General features: G+C 42.7%; 1 protein-coding gene across 2 annotated transcripts in view; it reads right to left on the bottom strand.

The window, feature by feature from the left end:
• Positions 1-25,532, bottom strand: part of NOL4 (nucleolar protein 4) — a 305,245-nt gene that overhangs the window by 63,027 nt on the left and 216,686 nt on the right. For both annotated transcript variants that reach the window (XM_063451430.1, XM_063451431.1), the window contains exon 6: positions 16,644-16,927. In XM_063451430.1, the coding sequence (XP_063307500.1) occupies positions 16,644-16,927 (284 nt within the window). The remainder of the gene's footprint in view (positions 1-16,643; positions 16,928-25,532) is intronic.

Raw genomic sequence — 25,532 nt, 5'->3', positions numbered from 1 at the left:
AGAGTTCTAGCCAAAAAAACAAATTTTCATCTAAACCAACCGGTTCCGGTTTTAATAGTAACCCTTTGTGTGGAACTGTACCAAATGCCTCAGCATTAACCAAGAAGATCACATCCACCAGAACAGCCAAATCTATATTTCTACTAACTTCTTCATATATTAATTCTTGACTATTATCCCTTAGCATATCAGCTCTGTGTACTCCACCGGATACATATCATTATAATACAATACAAGGGTTTTTCAATTAGTGTCCACATTATTCTTACTTTAATGCAATTAGTGGAGATTATGAGAGAAAATGTCCCACAGATTAAATAATACTTTGTGTAACTTTGAGAAAGTGTGTGGGCCTAGGCAAGCTTGTATGGTCCCCTCTGTACATACAGCTGCAATCAAGAGTTTTCACAGATGAAATCAAAGGTCAGGAGTAGCATATCCAGATGATCATGCAAGTGTGGAAAGGCTGAGTTTTCCAAGCCGTTGGAGGTTGTAGCGGGGTGAGCATGATATCCCCCACCGGCCAAGAGTGGCAAAACGGGCTCAAGAATCGCAGGCTGCAAGTCAAGGTTGAGGATCGGTCGCCTCCCTGCCCTCAACTGGAACAGCAGGCCGCAGGAGGGTCAAGCACGGGCCTTGCTCACCAGTTGAAGGCGTATAGGTTCCTACGAATCGGCACAGTAATCCTCCTGGATAGTGGCAAGATTTAGGCAGCAAGAAGAACTACAGAGTTCAATATGAGCCTAATAGAGTAGATTCCCCGGTGGAGCTTCAGCCAGGCGACCATCTCAGTTAGCTGTTAGGCCCCGCCCCCTGCTTTTTTTGTTTGTTTTTTCTACTTGTGATGAAATAAAGCAGGACTGTGCAGTGAAGGAGCAGCATAGCACATCACCACTCTCTGAGCTTGGGCACATTCCACCAAAGGACTGTCCTTGAAAATACATATACAAAAGGTTATAGAATGTACCATCTTCCTGATGTTCTAATTTGATATTTCCACCCTATGATTTGCCAGTGCTGCAAAATTACTCAAACTGCACTTATCTGGGGTTATTAACACTAACATGCTTTGAGGGTAGAAATGATGTTCAATAGTAAAATCCCCTGGAGTCTGACAGCTTTGATACTTGTCATTGACAAATACTGCATACAAATGCAGGAGGTACATAGACAAAACTTGACAAGTTGTTTTGGTATTTTAGTTTTTTTTTAAAAAGCTGAGAGAGAGGGCAGTGTAACTGACACTCTGTATTTAAAGAGCACAGAGATAGAGAAGACAGCATGATACTTTATGCTGGACTATCCTGCACTTGAGATGACAAGCTTTCAAAACCTCAAGCTTCTTGAACAGGTCGATTACCGAGTAACATTTTTCCTCCACACGGCTTGCTGTCATCAGACACTTTTATAAAGATTAGCACAGACATTAACCTCAAGGCAACACGCAGCATCCTAGTCCGGCTCCTCGGCAATATCATTTACCAACAATCAGAGAAGAGCTGCAGCAATGACTGGAGCTACATCAAATGAATTTCCTTTGTAGAATGAATGGGTAGTGCAACCTTTCTCATCTGGTTTTCACTCTCTATCTCTCTCTCTCTCTCTCTCTCTGAAAGACTGTGCTTACAAGTCTCCCAGAATGCCATGCTGAACGTGCAAGTACATTTTTTCGCTTTTTCAGATTTCATACTCTCAGTTCTAAAGGAATGATCCAACACGGACTTGTCTTACACAGATTTTTTTCTAAGGTTTGCTTTGGGTTATGCAGGTGTTTCAGTAAATTTCAGAATATATTTGTACATAGTATGTGTACATACACAGGCACAGGATACTGCCACAATACTCCCAGGATGCCTTGATGAATATGTAAATATGCACAGACAGGCATCCTGTTTCAGACTTCGGCAGGCACCCTTAGTAACAGAGCATGGGTTTAAAGCAGAACTAATTTGAGCGAGCACGTGTGCAATCAGGCATCTAATGGCGAAATGGCACTGCACGTGTTAATTTACATACGTCACCAGGCTTTGGCTAAGAATATAAAACTGAAAGAATTAAAAAAACAAAAAACAGTAACACAACCAATTGGTAACTTTTAGTTAGCTATTAGTTTGTGTGGAAACTGTTCTCTAAATCTCAGTGAGAAGGATTTGACATTCAAGAAATAAAGCTGTAACACTCAGAATTCAAAATGGCAGTAGTTGTCCACAGTGCCGCCATCCGGAGTGACTGTTACGGGTCCCAGATGTGCCCTCGGGCTCATTAGTGCTCTTGGATATATACATATCTCCCCTAGACGGACCACAATCAAAATTTGAGGTGGAGAAAGCACCTTGAAGAGCTATATAGACAGCCACTATTGCTCTGTGAGGCAGCGCTGGAAGGAAGTGATGTCAGATCACTAGCTCCCAGAGCCTAAAGGAAGCCATGCGGCAGGGTAAGCAATGCCTAGCAGTGTCTGTAGCATCAATCGGCCACACGGAAGCCACATGCCTTCAACATGTAGGAAGGGTGGCTAAAACAGAGCTTGATCCATGTGTGTGTCTGCACCAGAGTTTATATGTGCATGTGCCAGTGTGTATTCATGCCTCCAAACCGTCCCAACTTAGTTCTCTAGTATCCCGCTTTTGGTGGCAACAGGGAACTGTCCCTAGCAAACAGAGCGCAAGAGCATCATTAAACACTCTTGTGCTATGTTCAGGGCACTAGGACTACTGAAAAAGATATCCCTGCGTGTCCTGCCTTCAGTGTACTGGCCTTAAAAGATAGGCATGCAGCCAGTGCATTAACACCAGACTGAACTGTAAATAGGGTTACGAAGAACAGCCAAAAGGTTTGCACGGGGCCACAAGAGTTCTAATTGTAGCCCTTTTCCAATTTAAAATAAAATAAATAAATCATAAAACTTACACAATTAAAGCAGTACTGTTACCTGTTTTGCACAACCCAATATATAACTAGAATTTACCTATGGGAAATGCTTTCTTTTAATCTTTGTTTAACAAATACCATTTAAGCCTTGCAGTAGTGTACCTGTAGGTGCCTTGGCTGGTATGGCATTTCTCTGTAAATGCCTGAGTGTGCATAATGGGCCGGAGCATGGTGCGTCAATCACAGGTACACGAAAGTGCTTATTTTACTTAACTCTGCTTCACTACTCACCCTATTAAGCTCTTCAATATAGCTTACGGAGGTAAATTCTGTTCTACTGCTTTAATGAGTTTGGAAAAGAGACACAAGGTCAATGATGTACAACCATTCCAAGTACTCATTTTTCTTTATCTAGGGGGGAGAGAAGCAATGACTCATGATGTCCTATAAAAAAATTTTTCCCCCCACTGGACATATGTAAAGGTAATCAGTGGCGTACACATGACCTATGGGGCTCCAGTGCGAAAATTGATCCGTGTCCCCCACCCCCGCTTACTCTGCGCGACACATGGCGGCGGGCACCTGGTCGCAGGGGTTGCAGGGCTGCGACCCCTGCGACCGCGGTATGAACGCCAGTGCACACACACTTAAAGGACCACTACAGACACCCAGATCACATTAGCTCAATGAAGTGGTCTGGGTGTCAGGTCCCTCTAGTTTTAACCCTGCAGCTGAAAGCAGTTTCACTGAGGGTTAATCCAGCCTCTAGTGGCTGTCTCACTGACAGACGCTAGAGGAGCTTCCGCGATTCTAAGACACTGAACGTCCATAGGAAAGCATTGAGTAATGCTTTCCTATGGGAGGTTTGAATGCGCGCATGGCTCTTGCCGTGCATGCGCATTCGGAGCTGAGAGGCGGAGGGATCCCCAGCGCCAAGGGAGTCCGGCGCTGGAGAAAGGTAAGTGCTGAAGACACACACTCTCACAAACAGACGCATACACACTAGCTAACAGACACACACATTTACTGACAGACACACACATTTACTGACAGAGACACATTCAGCGACAGACAGACATACACACTCACTTACAAAACATACACTCTCACTGGCAAACACACACTCACTAGCAGACATCAAACAGACTCACTAACACACACACAAACACACTCAGTAACAGACACAGACAGTAACACACTCACTGACACTCACTAGCAGACACACACACTCACACACACACTAACACTCACAGTAACTCTAACACACACGTGTTTTTTTTTTTAATTTAATCCCCCCAGCCTCCTTACCTTTTGGAGAGCTGAGGGGATTCCCTGGGGTCCAGTGGTGCTGCTGGGCTCCTGGGCGGCCGGTCACTAGGCGGGAGAGCAGGCTAGCCGGTGCACGAGGGGGCACTCTTCCCTGAGTGCTTCCTCTTCAGCTACCTCGCGCGCTGCGTACTGATACCGGAGCCGGAAGATGACGTCATCTTCCGGCTCCGGTATCAGTGCGGTGCGCGAGGGAGCTGAAGAGGAAGCACTGAGGGAAGAGTGCCCCCTCGCGCCACCCGCAGGACCGGCCGCCGGGTGATACCAGGGCCAGCCTCGGGGGGGCCCTGAGGTGGCCGGCTCCTGGGCCCCCCAGGAGAAGAGGCTGGCCACTGTGCGTACATACCGGGTCGCAGTGGCACCCGGGCCCCCTGGTATGTACACCACTGAAGGTAATCTATAACATAATCAAATTGATCACTTCACCTTTATTTCACTTTAACAAACCTCTGGACCAAGATTAGGCAATATCCTTGTTACTGCTGACAGGCCCAACATGTCCTAAGTTTCCAACAGAAAAGCTTCAGGTCCTGACAGGCCATTGGGCAAACTGGGGAAATGGCCACTAGACTGTGATGACCGCAGCCAAGACCAAATGATCTTCCTAGCCAACCCAAAGAGGGCACTCTTCTGTTCCACAGCCAGTCAAACACCTCCCTCACTGGTCAGCCCACTCTAATGCAGGACGGCCCAGGGATACCGTGGTCTGTCACTTTGGCGTAGGAGACCAAATGTATCAGAGCAGTGCTGCATGTTACACTTGTTTCCAGAGGTGCTGATCACATGCTGCATACACCGGATCTCCTGGGATCTGTATTTTCCTCTCCCTAGCAAAGGTAAGCAAGATGGGGGTGGCATCTATTTTACTTATATGTAGTAAAAAAAAAAAGTTAATACCTCCCCACTTTACACACGGGCTTCAGCTCCTATCTCCCCACTCACAATATAGCCTCTATTCCCCCAACAAACACTACAATCTATCCTCCGTACACTGCAACCCCATGACCCCTAACACGCTACAGCCACAATTTTTCCCCATACATACAAATGTATGTGCATGTCATTGGTGTAACGCACCCCCTCTCTGACTCTACCCCCTCCTACTGAGCTACTCTACCTTTAAAGCAATATTTTTGTTCCAGTCTGACCTTGTAGTTTTGATTTGTCCTACCAAAACAGCAAAATACCTACAGCTACAAACAAGCACTTGAGTAGTTGCTGAGGATATGCAAGTAATAGAAGGATGCTAGGGAGGGCTGTATTTTACCCAATATTAAAGGTGGTTTTGTCATGGTAGATTCCAACACACTGAAAAAAAGGTCATAACATAAGACAAAGTAGGGACTACTTTGCCTTAAGCTTAACAGCTTAACTTGAGGTTGACAAAATGTAAACATATTGGTCCATCCCCAGCCAGGCTTGGTTTTGGGAATGAGAATGGGAAAAAGGCAATCTTCCAGCACATCATGCACGTTGGGCTATGGACAATGCAATGGTCTCATGGGATTCTCCATAGATCTTACTCTTTATGTATGAAAGAACAGGAGGGATGTGGGCTCCTGCAGATAAAGCACCAGGATATGAAGAAAAGGCAGTGTCCACAAGGGAGATCTTCAGGAGAGTATGCTTTGCCTCAGCTTCACTATCAGGGACTGCACAGCGAGCAGGTATGTCATCCTCAGGAATTTTTTGCATAATATACAAAGACGTCCAAAGGTGACAGAGCAGCTTTAAGCTTAATACAATTATATAACTTGCTGTCTGCTCCTTTAGGGAAAAAACAAACCACTGGAATAGACACATTCTTATTCCTGTCTACATGTACATCTCACTGTGAACAATCTGTCTTTACTGTAATGACCCCAGCCTTTAGATAACACTAGCCAGTGTGTGCTAAGATGTTACTCAAGGACTTGTAATTCCAATGCGTGTAACCCTTTCAAGGTTAGACACTTGTATTCTTGTGGAATTTGTAAAGGTAAAGGGTTGTCACCTATCTAGATCAGATCCATGAGCCCAAGGATCAGAAGAACTACTGTTCCTGGATAGATAAAAAAAAAAGATAATGACCTTATGGGTATCCAATGCTACCTGCTAAGACATCATACTGATAAAAACAAACAAGAGAAAACATTCAGTGTACAGGGATATGCAATAAAATCTACAAAATGCAGGTTAAAGAACGAACTGCCCAGAATTCATGTTAACATGCTTTACACTTCTGGAAACCAGTTAGAACTTGTAGTTACAAGAGTTTGACAAATACATGGCCTCCACTCTTCCATGTGTGAGCAGAAGCTAAGCAATGTCTCAGCCCTTCCTCACGATTACAGTTCAGGGGGTTAGAGGCTGTACATGTACCCCAGGTAGGAGTTACATCAAGAGATGGCTGGCTGGCCATTATAGTGCCAATCAAGAGGTAGAGGGCTAGGGGAGAATAGAGGAGGAGAGGGAGTTGTTTTCTTTATAATCTTCCAGCACTGCACCCTTATACACCCATAAGCAATTAGGAGGGTAAAAGTAGATAAAAAGTATACTCTTTTTATTACATAAAATATAAAAAATACACTTTATGCATTTTGCCAAATCACAGGCTCTCACTTTTGAGTATTTTTATCTACTTTGGACCCTCCTAAGTGCTTTTAGAAGATGTTATCCAAGAGGACTCCAGAAATATCCTTGGTGGGGATTATACCATCTACACTATTTGGATTGAGGCAAACCATTTTTTTTTTTATCAGTGAGAACTATTGGTTGTTTTTATATTCCTATTATGCCACGTCTGCATCAGTGAGCTTCTACTACCCAAGCCAGGACTCTCACACAGTGCATCTGGATCCTGACACACTTCCTGGAAAATTGTTGCAGCACCAGTATATCCACAAGTGGGGATCATACCGCCCAAGCGCTACTATTTGGAGCTGATCAGAAGCTCCAAAAATCTGTAAGTGCATTCCTATATTTTCTTCACCAAATATAAGTACCTTCTACACCAGGGGTAGGCAACCTTTTAGCAGCACTGTGCCGATATAGGATTGTGATGTCCTGTAGCGTGCCCGTCCTATTTTTTTTATAAATCGAGGTGTGTGTGCTGCCGTATTCTGCTTGTGTTTGTACTGTAATTGCTTTGTATCATTGTATTTGTGCGTATATATGCAGGGCTGTCTTTAATAATGACTGAACCCTGGGCAAAGCATTTGCTTAGGGCCCCCTGGACCTTGTCCCCCCCCCTTCCCAGGCATGCAATCACGTCCTACACCTCAACACAGTGGTGGACCTAAAGTAGAGAGGTGCAAGAATTCTTGGCGGTCTCCCTGTTGCACGGGTGATTAAAAGGTAGACCCCATCTGTCGTGCAACTCCAGAAATGCATTGACAGCTGGGGCTCTACCATTTACTCATGTTTGCAGGTCTGTATTTAGCACTAAGCAGTTTTTGTGTGTTTTTGTGGAATATGTTTGTATGTGGTGTTGGCGTGATTGCAAGCACACACACACACACACACACAGAGACATACTGACATACACACAGACATGCTGTCATACAAACATACTGACACACACACACAGATATACTGACACAGATATACTGACACATAAATAGACATGCTGACATACAAACATATTGACACACACACACAGATATACTGACACACACACAGACATACTGACACACACACAGACATACTGACACATACACATGCTGACACACAAACATACTGACACACACAGATATGACACACACACACACTGACAGACATACTGACACAGACATACACTTTAAAACTCACCCTCCAGTTTCCTACCTTTCCTGTTGGTGGCTGAAGGCGTTGGGAGTTGGGGTCTAGAGCTCTTGGCCAGCCACCCTCCAATCTTCCTACTCTTCTTTCCTGCGCGCTCCTCTCTTTGTGGGAGGAAGTGATGCGTGGCCGTCACTTCCTCCCAGCCTGCTGCCGAAAAGCAAGGGGCCCGCTCGCACTGTTAAAGCACCTCAGCGTGTGCCGGGTCCCTGCTGACCTTTGTGCATGGGCCACCCGGTGGGCCTCCTTAGTGTGCAGATTACCAGCCAGAGGGTTAGAAATAGTTGAGGCCAGCAGGGCTCACGGTGCAGCTGCCCAGTTTGCCCCGCGTTAAAGAAGGCCCTGCGTATATGAGCTATTATATTGTTTATGTTCATGAGTAGTTTATGGTATTGTGTATGATACATATGAATGTAAGCTGTGTATGGGTGCTGCTTGTGGTATTGTGTGTGTGTGTGTGGATGGATATGTGAAAGTGTGCATTTGGTAGTGTGTGGGGGCTGTTTGGGGTATTGCATGTGGGGTTGTGTGCATGTATGTGGATTGTTAGTGGTGTTTCGTTTGTGCGGATTGTGTGTATGTTTGTGTGTGGGCTGTCCGTATTATTTGTATGAGGGGAGGGTTATTCTGCATTTCTGTGTATATCTAGCAGTGTGGGTGGCTTCCCTGGGTTCCAGTAGGGACTAGTCCGGCCAGGTACATGTCAAGGACAGGAGCTGCAACAGCAACTGCGAGCTGCTCTACTGCAGTGTGGCTTCCTATTCACAAGTGCTGGGAGGAAGTGATCTGAGATCACTACCTCTACGTGCTGCAATGCATAAATTGAGGATTGTCCTTCACCACCTTTTTGGATTAGCAGATATATGAAGTTTTACTGGGACTCCTGATAGGCCAGAGCCTGTTTGACTCTAGCAGCCTTGAGTGCCGTGCAAAGACACCTCGAGTGCCGTGCATGGCACTAGTGCCGTAGGTTGCCTACCCCTGTTCTACACTATATTCTGTCCCTGCTCTTTTACATGCACCGAGCATCATCTGGATCAGAAGACACTGACAAGACGCTGCGACCCTCTTTCTTTATCTTGCATGTGATCCTAATTACTTAAGCTCATGTCCTCGTATTTAAGGCCACTGAAGATCCCCACTTGGCCTCCCGCTATTCTGGCTTAAATGCACCCTGAATTCCCAGTAATTCTTATATTACTGAATTTCCCATTAAATATGACAAACTGATAAAAGCTTGACCTTCTTAATTTCTATCTTTCTCAGTTCTTCCCATCAACGTCACCCATAGAGAATGTGAAAAAACGATTGCTCGGGACATTTTAAAAATGATTGAAGTGAATGATGGCTGAATGTGAACAAAGCAAAATGAACTATTAGACGTGGTACTAAGAGCATATTAAACAAAGGTTAATAGAGGAAGTGGGGAATAAATGGATTAACGAGAATCTCATTACAATTTGGAGCAGGTAAAAGGACGGTGGAGACCACTGATGTGATATCTCTACCGAGGGGATCAGCATCAGAGGGATGTCTAGGATAATTAATGAAATGGTCTAGCCATGATGATGGGCATCCTGCTAGTCAGTATAATCAGTGTAGACTACATAGAGGACGTTCCTGAAAGGTCAATTTACACATTTTTCTGTAAGGGACCAAACATGGAACATAAGCAAAGAAACTGTCAGAATGACAAATAATATTCATAATCAAGAGCTTCAAAGATCCATAAATATGCATAGTTATTTATATTGCCAGCACTACACAAAATAAATATTTTAGCACCGTCCTTTCATTTTCATTTAAACCATAGAAAATTATACATTACAATCCTACGTGCTTTCATTCCTCCGAGTTAAGGGAAAGTACATTTTATGTTGTTATATTATATAATTGGCATAGCATTATTGTGAATTGTAGGGGAGCATATCTACCTCAGTCTGAGCGTTCCAACTAGGGATCGACCAATTATTGGTTTTGCCGATATTCCAATTTTTTGTAAGGATTGGTATCAGACAATAATCACCGGTAATACCGATAATGAGGTAGGCCGGCGCGTCGATAAGGTGGGCTCTAGATTGAAGTGACTGGTAGGAGGTGGGCGCACTTTGGGAGAGGGTAGGGAGGGAGAGGGGGAGGAAAAAACGCAATGGGAAAGGGGAGGGGGGAGGAAAAAAACGCTATGGGAAAGGGGAGGGGGGGAGGAAAAAACGCTATGGGAAAGGGGAGGGGGGAGGAAAGAATATTATGGGGAGGAGCAGGAAAGAACACTATAGGACAGGGGGCAGGAAAGAGCAGGGGGCAGGAAAGAACACTATGGGACGGGGGGCAGGAAACACTATGGGACGGGGGGCAGGAAAGAACACTTTGGGATGGGGGCAGGAAAGAACACTATGAGACGGGGGTGGCAGGAAAGAACACTATGGGGCGGGGGGCAGGAAAGAACACTATGGGATGGGGCAGCAAAGAACACTATGAGACGGGAGTGGCAGGAAAGAACACTATTCGACGGGGGTGGCAGGAAAGAACACTATGGGACGGGGGGCAGGAAAGAACACTATGAGACGGGGGTGGCAGGAAAGAACACTATGAGACGGGGGTGGCAGGAAAGAACACTATGAGACGGGGTGGCAGGAAAGAACACTATGGGACGGGGGGCAGGAAAGAACACTATGGGATGGGGGCAGGAAAGAACACTATGAGACGGGAGTGGCAGGAAAGAACACTATGGGACGGGGGTGGCAGGAAATAACACTATGTGACAGGGAGGGGGTGGGAGGAAAGAACACTATGGGACAAGGGAGGGGGGAAAGAACACTAGGGGGAGAGAGAGGAACATCAAGGGAGGGCACTAAGGTACAGGGAAGGGAAAAGCAACACTGGGGTGGGGGGAGGGGGAACTAAAAGATAAGGGAGAGGAACATTAAGGGGAATTGGGGGGGGGGAGTTCCTAACACACATTTTTACACACAAACACACTGCATCCACTACACAAACAGACACAAACACTGCAGTATTTAATCAAATACTTTCACTGCACACACTACACACACATATAAATACCAAAACATAAAAAAAATCTGGGGCGGGGCCTGACCGGGGAGCTGAACAGACACACTATTCGACAAAAAACAGAGAAAAACTGCTTGATTCCTGAACCCCAACTTACCTCACCTTGCAATACAAAAGATGGGGAACGGGAGGACACCTTGCATACCCAGATCGCCTGCTGGACCAGAGACCTGGGGCCTACACAATGCAGAGCAGGGGAGAGGCGGCCGCTCTCCCAGCTCACCAAAGCAAGCAGCACCCGAAGTATTGGGTTCCCCCTCCCCCCTTAGGACCGGTGGGGTTATCCCGGTCCCAATAAGCGAAACCTCACCTCCACAGCCACTGGTCTCCCGGCGCAGCTCCTCCACTTTAAGTGGAGTCCATTACAAGATGGCGGAGGGGCCTAATCCACCTCCTACACCCACGCCACATGGCGGAGACTGCTGCTCAGCGGTGGAGTGTATACTCACGCGGATCGAAAAGAGCTTCCAACGCTTCTGGGCAACACTAGAAAAGCGTATGGCCCCGCAAACAGCCTTCACGGAGAGGGAGAAGGACAGAGACAGGCGGGAGCAGAAACGACCGTTCCCGGGCACCGATTACAACCCCACATCAGCTACTGCTCCTACTTACCCACCCAGGCTGAGGGTCTTAAGGAGAAAGCCTCTAAAGCATTGGCCATCATGCAGAAAGACCGCCCGCCGCTGGCGGCGCATGTCCACCTGGGTCTCTCACTGCGTCCGATATGGGAAAGCCTCGGACTCGAAAAGCCACCAAGCCTGTGGTCCACGAATGCGGCCCTCCACAAAGGCCTGGTGCCGTAAGAAGGGTCTGACCTACCCGCATCACCCTGCCGCCTCCCATACACTCCCACGCAGATTGAAGCATCTCTCTCTCCAGCCCCAACCAATGCCTGGCACGACAGCGATGGAGAACCCACACTCACATCCACGCCAGACGCTACAGAGACACGGAGCCCCGACACAAGGCTGGGGGAGATCAGGGCAGGAGCCCAATACTGAACACTCTTCATGGCATTCAGGACTTTACCTGTCGGGCATAGGTTGAACCGAGGACTCGCCGCAACCTGCCTGCCACAAGGACTATGTATGCCATTATTAAACAGCGGTATTTTACACATCTTTCAAATCTCTCATATGGTACTTGTATTATTCTTGTCCTGTACTTACCCTCTGTGCTCGTAAAGGCATGTATTATTGGCTTCCCCAGGGTAGAATGAGCAACAACAAGAACTGCATCCATCAGCATTGTTTAGCATATATAAAGCGGTGTGCACCCTCAACATGGACTGCCTCTCTTAGAAGTTCCCTATGTTGTATGTTTAAATGTTTAAGGGCAGTCTCATGCTCCAGGGAACAATAAATTGACATGTCACCAAATAGGCTAAATAGGAAGAATAAGCTTGACCTCAAAAAGTGTAAAAGCTCTGAAGCATCATTCTTGCCTCTATCGGCATGCATGGCCTGTGGTTAGCAATCTATTAGCATCTACCATATGTTCCCCAAGCATGAATACAGCGATGTTAAAATGTGATTTATATAAATTGCAGGGAATCAGACATATAATACAATTTAGACGAGAAACGTGTGGTAAATCAGACATGTAATGTATGCCTTTAGTTAATACTTCCTGACACCGATCGCAATGTACCTGTTAATATGTAAAAATCTGCAAAGCACCATAGTTTACGGAGCTAAACTGTCATACCTATGTTTAATTTCATCAGTGATAATCTAGTAACAGTGCTTTGGGCATAGAGACAAAGCACGCTACTGTCCTGGGAAGGCAGTGAATAGCTGACACCTTCTTAGAATATCCTGCTGAACATATTTCAAGAAGCACCCACTATGAGAGTATATGCTCTAACACTGCACTCCACTTATGTTAACAAATCTTGACTGCTAGATACTGTATAAATGCGCCATTGTTCCAACTGCCACGTCTAAATTTGCCTATGTTTTTCTGTTCTCCACAAAATGTAAAAAATTGTGCCGTATATGCGTTTGCCATTTTATGATTGTTATGCCTGTTACCGCTTACGACTGCTACCGTGGCTGCGTAAGCATATTGTTACACCATGCACAACAAAAATAAAGATATATTTTGTGCATTTACCACTTAATAAAAAAAAAATATTTAAGAAAAAATCTTCTCAAAACGGTAAATGTACAGAATATCGGTAAGCTATCGGCTATCGGCCTGAAAGTTCACAGATTATCAGTATCGGCTCTAAAAAAATTATATTGGTCGATCCCTAGTTCCAACCATTTACAATATTCTCATAGGTCAGGACACCATACTTGCACTTTGTAGAGGACTGATGTATTTTTATGTTGGTGTTTTCTTAAATAAAGATTGACCATTGAATGACCTAAAAATTGCATTTGGTTGTGGACTGACTTCAGGGTAGGCAATAAACTGAGCTTGATTTAGTTGTAATGGTGCTACACTCACTCACACCATGCGGTATTAAAGCATTGGTTATACTGGTGTAGTCCCTAAACCTCCATGGTTAGTAGATATGCCTGGATGTATCCCCAACATGTAAAATACCAGTACTGTCAACTGTAAATATCAACATTCTTAGCTTTGATCTACTGAAAGTCTCTTCCAGGGTGAAGATGACAAAAGTGATATTGAATGAGCAGAAACATAACCTGGTGAATGTATAGCCATTATAAAGTCAACATAACCACTTCGTAATGATACACTAAACTTAAAACCTAGTTGACAAAGGCCTCTGTGCAGGCTGAAACGTTGCTCGTTTGTTCCAATAAATCAGCTTTTTACAATGTCCTGAGTTGCTTGGACCTGACTTTCTTATAAAATTCTACAAGCAGTAAAAGGGACACTATAAGCACTAATACAACTTACAGCTTAATGATGTGGTTTTGGTGTATAAATCATGCCCTGCATTCTCATTGCTTAATTATCTGCCATTTAGAAGTTAAATGGCAGCTGGTTATATTGTTTATGCAGCCCTAGTCACACCTCCCTGCAAATAACATGCACAGAACTCCTAAACACTTACTGTAAAGTGAGACTTAATGTTTACACTTCCTTTATTGCAAACTCTGTTTAATTTAGAATTTCTTATCTCCTGCAATGTTAATAGCCTTGTAGACCTTGTAGGTGCATCCTTCACAGAGCAGGAGATAAAAACTTCTAAAGTAAGTTAACATCCAATTGAAAATGAAAGCATTTATTTTAATGCAGGTTGTGTGAGTCACAGCTAGCAGAAGTGTGGCTATTGCTGCATGGACAGGAACAAATGTAATTTCACTCCTTAATGGCAAGGGGTTGAGTCATGAGGCTTCAGAGGTATGATCTATACACAGAAACTGCTTCATTAACCTAAGTTGTTTTGGTGAGTATAGTGTCCCTCTAAGTAATATTGGGAGACAATCACATGTGGGTTGTTGTTATGAATGTAACAAGAAAATTGGGCAGACTAGATGGGCCGAATGGTTCTTCTCTGCCATCTAATTCTATGTTTCTATGTACATGCATTGTTTACTTACCAAAGAGACAAAAGGCCTTCTTACGAAAGAATTCACATGCTAGGGGCCAAGAAAACATACATACAGGGCCTTCCTTACAAACAGTGTTTCCCCACTGTTATTGCTGAAAGACGCTGTTCAAAACCTTCAAGTGTCCGTGCGCCAGGAATACGGGGCAGGTCTGCAGGATGTAAATACATGCCGGGCTGCCTTCCCACCATCTAAGGTTAGTCCAGTAAGGGCAAACCCTGTAAGTAGCAGGTGCTCTGTGCTCTATGCAGGGTCTTAGTGCCCAGAACATAGCTTGAGTACAGTAATGCACTCAAGCTATATGCACATTGGGGATATTTCCATGGTTTCTCAAAACGAAGACTTGACTGTGTTGAAAATCGAGCCTATCCCACAGAAATTAGTACACTAGGGAGTTCTGGAATGGTCTGGCAAGTGAGTGAGATATTTTACTATTTAAGTGGAAAATGGTTTGAGTTAGGACCTTCTTTTTAGGAACCTGAGATTTCAGATTTCAGCCGCGTGCAAGAAATAATAGGGTCACCTAATACCAGTGTGCACTAAATGATAGGGATCAAGGACTAACAAAAGAATAAAAAAATAATTTAAAGGGACACTATAGTCACCAGAATAACTACAGCTTATTGAATTTGTTCTTGTGAGTAGAATCATTACCTTCAGGCTTTTTGCTTTAAACACTATCTTTTCAGAGAAAATGCATTGTTTACATTACAGCCTAGTGATAACGTCACTGGCCACTCCTCAGATGGCTGTTAGAGATCCTTCCTGGGTCATGGCTGCCTAAAATGCATCTAAACATTCAGTATCTCCTCCCTCTGCATGCAGACACTGAACTTTCCTCATAGAGATTCATTGATTCAATTCATCTCAATGAGGAGATGCTGATTGGCCAGGGCTGTGTTTGAATTGTGCTGGCTCTGCCCCTGATCAGCCTCCTTGTCAGTCTCAGCCAATCCTATGGGGAAGCTGAAGTTGGTCGACATGTAACATATTACAGAGGAGCTATACCCTCGCATTTGCACATTGAAACTAACAAGGACCTGTGAGTCCCACGAATGTCTGGGCCTGCGAGCCATCACGCTTGTATGACATCTGAAACTCTTTTAATGTGTACTCTTATATGTTATTGATTCACGAACATACTTTATTCATAGAGACCTGCGAGTCTCACTGATGACCCGTCACAAAAATTGCATATAATAAAAATTATATTTAAAAAAAAAACAACAACAAAAAAAACACTATAGGGTCAGGAATACCCTTTGTGTTCCTGACCCTATAGTGATCCTTTAAAAAAACATGTATGCAGAGAATCAACAAAACATAAATATACACTAAACAAAACTATAAATGCAACACTTTTGTTTTGACCCCATTTTTCATGAGCTGAACTCAAAGATCTAAGACCCTTGCAACATGGGGCCGTGCATTATCATGATATCATGATATCAGGAAGGTGTGCTTCGGGCACTGGTTACAGGTTGACACTCTCTATCACTGACAAGTAACATTGCAAATAACAACACACAATATATATCAAATATTCAACTCATTTTAGTTCATTCATAACAATTATAAGAGAGGGCCATTATTAATAATGTAAATAATGTAGGTATTAATGTAAATACTTATTGAAAGTGCAGTATTTACAATTCAAATGTCCCCTAAGCAGTAAGACTACACATACCAAGGCAACATGTCATAAACACACCAACAAACTAAATTAAAATGTTGAAGTGTAAAACACATGCAAAATAAGTGGAACATATTTTAAAACAGGATGTGTACGGACAACATTGCACTATGTTTAAAATGACAATGGGTAATGTTTTCGAAGTGGATGACAATTTATATGTTTCTAAGCTACATCTATTACTCTCTAGTGCATTACTAAAATTCAGTGAAAAATGTGTAAAAAATGCACAATGTAATAGGAAATCAGCGACAAGGGCTTAGTGTTATAAAAAAATTATCTGTTGTTAATCTGGGTTCTACAGAGCAGAACATTCTAAATCAAAGGTCCCCACAGGATTACATGAAGTTTACCTTGCTTCCATTCTCTCTGGTATCTCTTTCCATCTTGATGTCATTGATTAAGAGGTTTTTGTACTTGGTTTTGCCATTGCTACTGTGATCTTCTATTCTGAATTCAGAGTTTAGCGGAGCAGAGAGAGGACAGTCACTCAGATTTAAGGGTTGTTCATCTTGTTCCGGACAGGCTTTTCCATTGCTGTTGGCTTCAGTAATCTCCCTGCCGTGAGATCCCCCTGTACTGTTTGAACTTTGTCCAAGTGTTTCGTTTCCACTGATGCTCTCGGCTGCAGAATCATCTGAAAACAAACATGTTGATATAAGGTTAGGTATTCAAAATTTGTCAACTGCAAATATAAATTCAAAAATTAACTATTGCAAGACTCGCTAAATGTTTACCCTGCTATAAAATAGGAAGCAGTATTAAATACATGGCTGATTGAATTTTGACTGTGTAGTGTCTACCTCCTAAAATTAACTTGTTTGATTAATAGTACTTCTCATTCTACATGATAGTTTTCACACGACCACTGGTTATTAATGATGATGTTATGACAAACAGAAAACTGTTATGTGCTAAAATATGCATGTTGTGAACTTTCTCTAATTCTCTGTTTTGCAATCGCTTTCTAAACTTTATTCTCACTAATATAGCAGAAACTGATGAAACATCTAGCTCCTCCCACATCGACAGACAGCTGATACATTATAACTTAAGATCAAATACTAGATTCAAAAAAAAAATCCTAAATTCTAAGCTGGCATTTGCCTGTCCAAATCTAGTAGCTCTTTACAAAAGCAATACATTTCATTCAGCCCAAAACAGAATTTCTTGTCTTCAAATTCTGATATGGAGTCTAAAGATATTAATCATGAATCAAAAATCATTGCAAAATGTCTATATGGAACATCTAACAGAAGCATAACCTGCACACCTTCCACTCACCCCTCTCATTAACTAACGACCTATTGTTCGACACCAAATCCCTCACTTTTAATAAACCCCATACATCTCTTCGAAACGCAATATATTTCTTCATCCTACCACACGCCTGCCCTATTCCATGTCATATGCCAAAGATCCTGCTTCAGTCATCACGTATGACATGTGCTGTCCCATTAACTCAAGCATTCATTTTTCCCACCATGAACTGTTCTCCTCTCACCAAAGAACACGCGGACTTGACCCTCCTCCATTCAATCTCTTTAATTCCATGTCTTCCACACTACGCCTACCCTTTACATATCTTATTCATTTCTTTCTCTGTCAACTATCCTCGCTTTGTTAATAAATGCTCTTATGTCAACCAGTGAAAAGAAAGACCTTCTCTCTAGAACCTTTTTTTATACCTATACACCATCCCATTTGTCTTCTTCACTGTGCCTCTAAATGTCTAGTGAGTATTGTGTGTAATCGCTCAATTAATATTTTCTGCTCTAATTACATTCTTGACCATTCTTGCTGGTCCCATTCAGCTTCATTCATTTCCCATATCAGCTTGCTGGCAGGGTTCTCAAAACCTACCAGATAGATTTTGTTCTATCCTTGAAATTTTTGCTATGTTCTCTGAATATCTGGAGCTGAGAGAAATGCTGTATATTGTGTTACGATGCATGTTTAGGTATCATATGTTGGTTTTATATAGGAGCATCAAGTATAGCTGAAACTACATAAGGAACTAGGTATAAATATAATTATACAAAAGTTTAGCCGTAGGGTTGGGAGAGTTCAGTATTGCACGAGAAAATGCCAGGTAGTGAGTACAAAAAAAAGAGATGCACAATCACATAATCCAAGCATAAAGAACATCTAGACTAGAGGAAGACACAAGAAATCTTTACCAATTTACAGAGAGAGATATTTTGTTGTTAAAGAGAATAGAAAAGCACTTATTGAAGCCTAAGAGTCCCCAGTAATTATATTTATTAAAGTGACAAAAGGGCATCGCTGACTGTGCTGAACACCTTGTTAGGCCAAAATGAGTTGATGAGACAGAGGAGCAATGTTTTATTTCACAAAAAGGAATAAACAAGCAGGGGGAGGGAAGAGGAAAGGGCTAGCTAGTCCTGATTTGGTGCAACCTAGCAAATTTGCCCGTTTGAGGGAAGATTTTGGGAGCATCAGCTCAGGAGTAGCTGTATTAGAGGAAGCGGTTACTTCTAACAGCCGAGCTAACAGCCCCTCTAGTACGGGTGGGGATCAAAATGTTAGGAAGGCAAGACAGGTTGTGGTGGTAGGGGACTCTATCATTACGAGAGCAGATAGGGCAATCTGCCACTCTGATCGGCTCAACCGGACAGTTTTCTGTCTCCCGGGTGCTCGGGTCCGGCATGTTGCTGACAGAGTGGATGGATTATTGGGAGGGGCTGGGGATGACCCAGCGGTCATGGTCCATGTTGGTACCAATGACAAAGTAAGAGGAAGATGGAAGGTCCTAAAGAATGATTTCATGGAATTAGGTAGCAAACTTAAGAAAAGAACCTCTAAGGTAGTATTCTCTGAGATATTACCTGTGCCACGCGCTACAGTGGAAAGGCAGTGGGAGATTAGAGAGGTCAATGCGTGGCTTAAGTCTTGGTGCAGGAAGGAGGGTTTGGGTTTTTTAGAGCACTGGGCCGACTTTGCGATTGGGTACAACCTTTATAGTAGTGATGGATTGCACCTAAACGGGAGAGGGTCTGCAGTGCTGGGGGATAGGATGGCTAGAAGGTTGGAGGAGGTTTTAAACTAGTAGTGGGGGGAGGGTCATAGCAATCTACAAAATGGAGATAGGACAGAAAGGAGATGGGCTTTAGCACAGTATACGAGGGGTGGAGATGGGGGGAGGGGCAAGCTCAGAACAGAGAAGCTATGTAATATTGATAATTCACAAAATATACAAGTGACGCATGATATTAAATGTATGTTTACTAATGCAAGGAGCCTACATAACAAAATGGGGGAACTAGAGGCATTAGTATACACTAAACAATATGATATAATAGGCATAACTGAAACATGGTGGGATGAGACACATGACTGGGCAGTTAACTTAAATGGGTACATGTTATTTAGGAAGGATAGGAAAAACAAAAAGGGTGGTGGGGTATGTTTGTATGTCAACCATGATTTAAAGCCAAATCTTAAGCAAATGGATTGCGATGAGGAAAATGTGGAAGCTTTATGGGTAAATATCTGCTTGGGGGAAAATATGGGAAAACAACTATTGGTTGGGATATGTTATAAACCACCTAATGTTAATATTGACGAGGAACAACAGCTGTTTGAGCAAATTGAGAAAGCTGCAAATCTGGGTAACACGTTAGTTATTGGAGATTTTAATTACCCGGACATAAATTGGGACAGAGGGACTAGTAGCTCAACAAAGGGAATTAGGTTTTTAAACTTGTTAAATGACACCTTCATGACACAACTTGTACAAGCACCAACTACAATGGACGCTTGTCTGGACCTGGTTTTAACAAACAACGTTGATCTTTTGACCAACATTCAAGTAGGTGAGCACTTGGGAAATAGTGATCACAATATAGTGTCCTTTGAAATAAACTCAAAAAAACAAAAGCACATGGGGTATACTAAAACATAGAATTTTAAAAAGGCCAATCTCAATAAGTTAAGGGAAGATTTACAATATATTGACTGGCATAAACTCTTTAGTGAAAAGAACACTGATGATAAATGGATCATCTTCCAACAAATATTAGAAAGGTACATTTCTCAGTATGTACCATTGGGAAATAAATATAAAAGAAACAAATTAAAACCAATGTGGCTTAGTAGAGAAGTAAAACAAGAGATTAAAAATAAGAAAAGGGCATTTAAAGCATTTAAATCGGACAAATCAGATGCATCTTATAAAAGATATAAGTAAGCAAATAATGCGTGCGAAAAAGGCAATTAGACTTGCTAAACTTCAAAATGAAAAAATGATAGCTAAAGAAAGCAAAACCATCCCCAAAGCATTTTTAAGTACATAAATTCTAAAAAACAAAACAAAAATGAAAGTGTAGGTATACTAAAAACTGAAACGGGGGTGTTAGTTAATGAAGAACAGGAAAAGGCAGGAATTTTAAATAACTATTTCTCCTCAGTATATATTAAGGAAGAACCCATGGCAATAGATGTGCAAATGATTGCTACTAAAAACTTGCAGAATAATTGTAATTGGTTAACTCAAGACAAGGTGCTGCAGCAACTAAAGAAAGTTAATATAAACAAAGCTCCAGGGCCTGACGGTATCCATCCACGTGTACTTAAGGAACTAAGTGTAGAAATAAGTGAACCTCTGTTTTTAATCTTTCAAGATTCTTTTCTTTCAGGAAGTGTTCCGGATGATTGGAGGAAGGCAGATGTGGTTCCTATATTCAAAAAGGGTTCAAAATCCTTGCCTGGAAATTATAGACCTGTGAGCTTAACTTCTGTGGCTGGTAAAATATTTGAAAGGTTATTAAGGGATAATATTCAGGAATTCCTTGAGAAGAACATGGTTATCAGCAAAAATCAGCACGGTTTTATGAAGCACAGGTCTTGTCAAACTAACTTGATTGCGTTCTACGAAGAAGTAAGTAGAAGTATCGATCAGGGTGTTGCAGTGAATGTGATCTATTTGGATTTTGCCAAGGCGTTTGATACAGTTCCACACAATAGATTAGTGTTCAAACTCAAGGAAATCGGTCTAGATGAAAATGCTTGTTCTTGGGTAGAACATTGGCTTAAAAACAGAGTACAAAGAGTTGTCATAAATGGTAAATTTTCAAGCTGGACAGAGCTGGCAAGTGGTGTCCCTCAGGTGTCTGTTCTGGGACCCCTTCTATTTAACATGTTTATAAATGATCTTGAAGACAGCATTGAAAGTCACGTTTCAGTGTTTGCAGATGACACAAAACTTTGTAAAATAATACAATGTGAGCAAGATATTACTTTGCTGCAGAGGGATTTAGATAGAATGGGGGACTGGGCAATTAAATGGCAGATGAAATTTAATGTTGAAAAATGCAAAGTTATGCACTTCGGTGTAAAGAATACACAAGCAACGTATACCCTAAATGGAAGCGAATTGGGGATAACAACACACGAAAAGGACTTGGGAATTGTTATAGACAACAAACTATGCAACAATGTGCAATGTCAATCAGCAGTGGCCAAGGCCAGTAAGGTATTGTCATGCATGAAAAAGGGCATTCATTCTCGGGACGAGAATATCATTTTGCCTCTTTATAAATCACTGGTAAGACCACATATTGAATATGCTGTGAAATTTTGGGCACCTGTTCTAAAGAAGGATATTATGGCACTAGAAAAAGTGTAGAGGCGGGCTACAAAATTAATAAAAGGAATGGAACATATCAGCTATGAAGAACGGTTAACAAATTTAAACCTATTTAGTTTAGAAAAACGTCGCCTGAGAGGGGATACGATAACATTATACAAATATATTCGGGGCCCATACAAACCATTGTGTGGAAATCTATTCACAAACCGGACTTAGGCCATGCGTTTAGACTGGAAGAAAGAAGATTTTGTCTAAGGCAAAGGAAAGGATTTTTTACTGTAAGAACAATCAGGATGTGGAATTCTCTCCCTGAAGAGGTGGTTTTATCAGAGTTCATACAGATGTTCAAACAGCTACTGGATGCATACATCCAAAAAACAGAATATTCAAGCATATAATCTTTCAATGTACGGTAATAACTGCTTGATCCAAGGATAAATCTGACTTCCATTCTGGGGTCAAGAAGGAATTTTTTTCCTAGCTTGTTGCAAAATTGTGCATCAAACTGTTTTTGTTTTTTTTTGCCTTCTTTTGGATCAACAGCAGAAAACAAATGTGAGGAAGGCTGAACTTGATGGACGCAAGTCTCTTTTCAGCTATGTAACTATGTAACAAGGATATCTAAAGAGCTAACTGATAAACGATGCAGCTTTTCACAGTACTTTGTAGTGCTTGGATGGATGCGCATTAGAACAGAAGTTATTACAAACTGATCTTCAGTTCCTTTAATTCTTGGTGATGAAAGGCTGAATCAACCTTGCTGAGGGTTTGAATCATCCCTTATTTTAATTAAAAATAGCTTTATATACCACACGTAGCAGACAATATTTCATTTGGAATTACGGCTGCCTTGACTGATCTGACTTTACATAAACATACGGTAACTACACTAGCTATCTAGGTTAGTACTTTGTATAAAAGGGCTATAAATTCTACATGCAATTTCACGGACAGGGTCCTCTTCCTTCTGTATTAGTTTGCCTATATTGTCCAGTATTGTACAGCACTGCGGAATATCTTGACCCTTTGTAAACACCAATAATAATAATAATAATAATAATAATAACAATAATCAAAATATATCAAATTAATATTTTGGTAAATAAATTACATTCAGATTTGAATTGGTGGTTTATATAAGAAGGCAACTCTATGTCCTCCCTAAAAGGGAGGGTGTTGCGCTTAAAAACACGTACTTACCTACACAAGTACATAATAATCAAAATATTGAACAGTTATATGGCATTACCAAACTTTATCTTAAAAGGTTACAGATTCATGAAGACAGCATTAGTGCAGCTGAGATTAAAGAAAGGAAATTAAGTGATACAATACTGCTATAAGGTACTTAGCAATCAATAACATTAGGCAAATTCTCACTGTTACCCCAACAATCATGCAATCTCTCTTATCTCTCTCCATCCATCAATACGTAGATTTGAATAATGGAAGAAAAAGTCCACTCTGAGTTATTTATTACAACTAATGCCTACAAAACAGGGCAGAGCTGTAGCAAATAAACTATACTAAAGGTTTATAAATCAAGAAAATACCATCAGTTTCAGTAGGAAAACCAAAGACTTTGATAAATTATTCTCATTGGTTTTAATTGAAAAATATTGTGCTAGTTATATTTAGCATCGTAAAAGAAAAGTCCACATTGGGGCAAAAACATTTATCATCTCATTGTATGTCTAGGCATTGAATTGCGTTGTTTCTTCATTATGCTGTTTCAAGGGAAAATATTGACATATTCACATGTAACATAAAATCTTAATATGCAGTGCAGTCTGGATTTTTATATAAATTGTGATTGTTATGCTTAAAACAACTTTTTAAATAATGTGAGAATATTCTTTTACCGTTATTATTTAGAATTGCACAACACTTTTTGGACTAAACTGCTGTGAATTAAATAGAATTCTTTCCTCCGAAATGATTTTGGAGTTTAAAGGAACACTATAGTCACCTAAATTACTTTAGCTAAATGAAGCAGTTTTAGTGTATAGCTCATTCCCCTGCAATTTCACTGCTCAATTCACTGTCATTTAGGAGTTAAATCACTTTGTTTCTGTTTATGCAGCCCTAGCCACACCTCCCCTGGCTATGATTGACAGAGCCTGCATGAAGAAAAAAAACTGGTTTCACTTTCAAACAGATGTACCGTATATACTCGAGTATAAGCAGAGTTTTTTAGCACATTTTTTGTGCTAAAAAACCCCAACTCTGCTTATACTTGAGTCAATAGTCTGTATTATGGCAATTTGCATTGCCATAATACAGACTGGGGGAGAGGGGGGCTGGCAGAGCTGTAACTTACCTTTCCTGCAGCTCCTGTCAGCTTCCTCCTCCTCTGGGCCGTCCGTTCAGCACCTCGGTCAGCTCCCAGTGTAAGTCTTGCGAGAGCCGCGGCTCTCGCGAGACTTACAGTGGGAGCTGCACGGCATTGGCGGATCCAGGGGGGGGGCAACGGGGCAATTGCCCCCCCCGAGATTCTCCCCTGCCGGCTAATGCAGGGCTGACATTGCCCAAGTACCAGCCCTGCATTGTGCCTGCAGACCGGGAGGGAGATCAGTGATCAGTGATCTCCCTCCCCGGTCCGCAGGCACATTACTGACAGCCGACCGGCAGGGGAGGGAGAGAGGACCCGGGAGCTGTTACCAGCAGCTCCTCCGGGTCCTCCTCTCGCGAGATTTGGAGCGTTGCCGCGGTTACCACGGCAACGCTCCAAATCTCGCGAGAGTGAACTCTAGCCCTGGAGCGCGGGCTAGAGTTCACTGGAACCACTGGGACCACCAGGGATTCCCCACTGGGACCACCAGGGATCCAGAAATGTCCCCCCTCCTCCTCAATAAAGGTAAGAAGGGAGGGGGGACATAAATATATTTTATTAAATACATTTATTTTTTTTATTAAAAAGCCTCCCTTCCCTCCTCCCCTCCCCCATACACACTGCCCCCATACACACACTGACCCCATACACACTGCCCCACATACACTGACCCCATACACACTGCCCCACATACACTGCCCCACATACACTGCCCCCATACACACTGCCCCCATACACACTGCCCCCATACACACACACTGACCCCATACACACTGCCCCACATACACTGCCCCCATACACACACTGACCCCATACACACTGCCCCCATACACACTGCCCAACATACACTGCCCCCATACACACACTGACCCCATACACACTGCCCCACATACACACTGCCCAACATACACTGCCCCCATACACACACTGACCCCACATACACTGCCCCACATACACTGCCCCCATACACACTGCCCCCATACACACTGCCCAACATACACTGCCCCCATACACACACTGACCCCATACACACACTACACACACTGACCCCATGCACACACTGACCCCATGCACACACTGACCCCATACACACACTACACACACTGACCCCATACACACACTGACCCCATACACACACTGACCCCATGCACACACTGACCCCATGCACACACTGACCCCATACACACACTGTCCCCATACACACACTGTCCCCATACACACACTACACACACTGTCCCCATACACACACTACACACACTGTCCCCATACACACACTGTCCCCATATACACACTGTCCCC

This window comes from Pelobates fuscus, chromosome 4 (genome assembly GCF_036172605.1).
Source record: "Pelobates fuscus isolate aPelFus1 chromosome 4, aPelFus1.pri, whole genome shotgun sequence".
Lineage (NCBI taxonomy): Eukaryota > Metazoa > Chordata > Amphibia > Anura > Pelobatidae > Pelobates > Pelobates fuscus.
The sequence above is the reverse complement of the archived record's forward strand: the minus strand, read 5'-3'. Positions and strand labels throughout refer to the sequence as shown.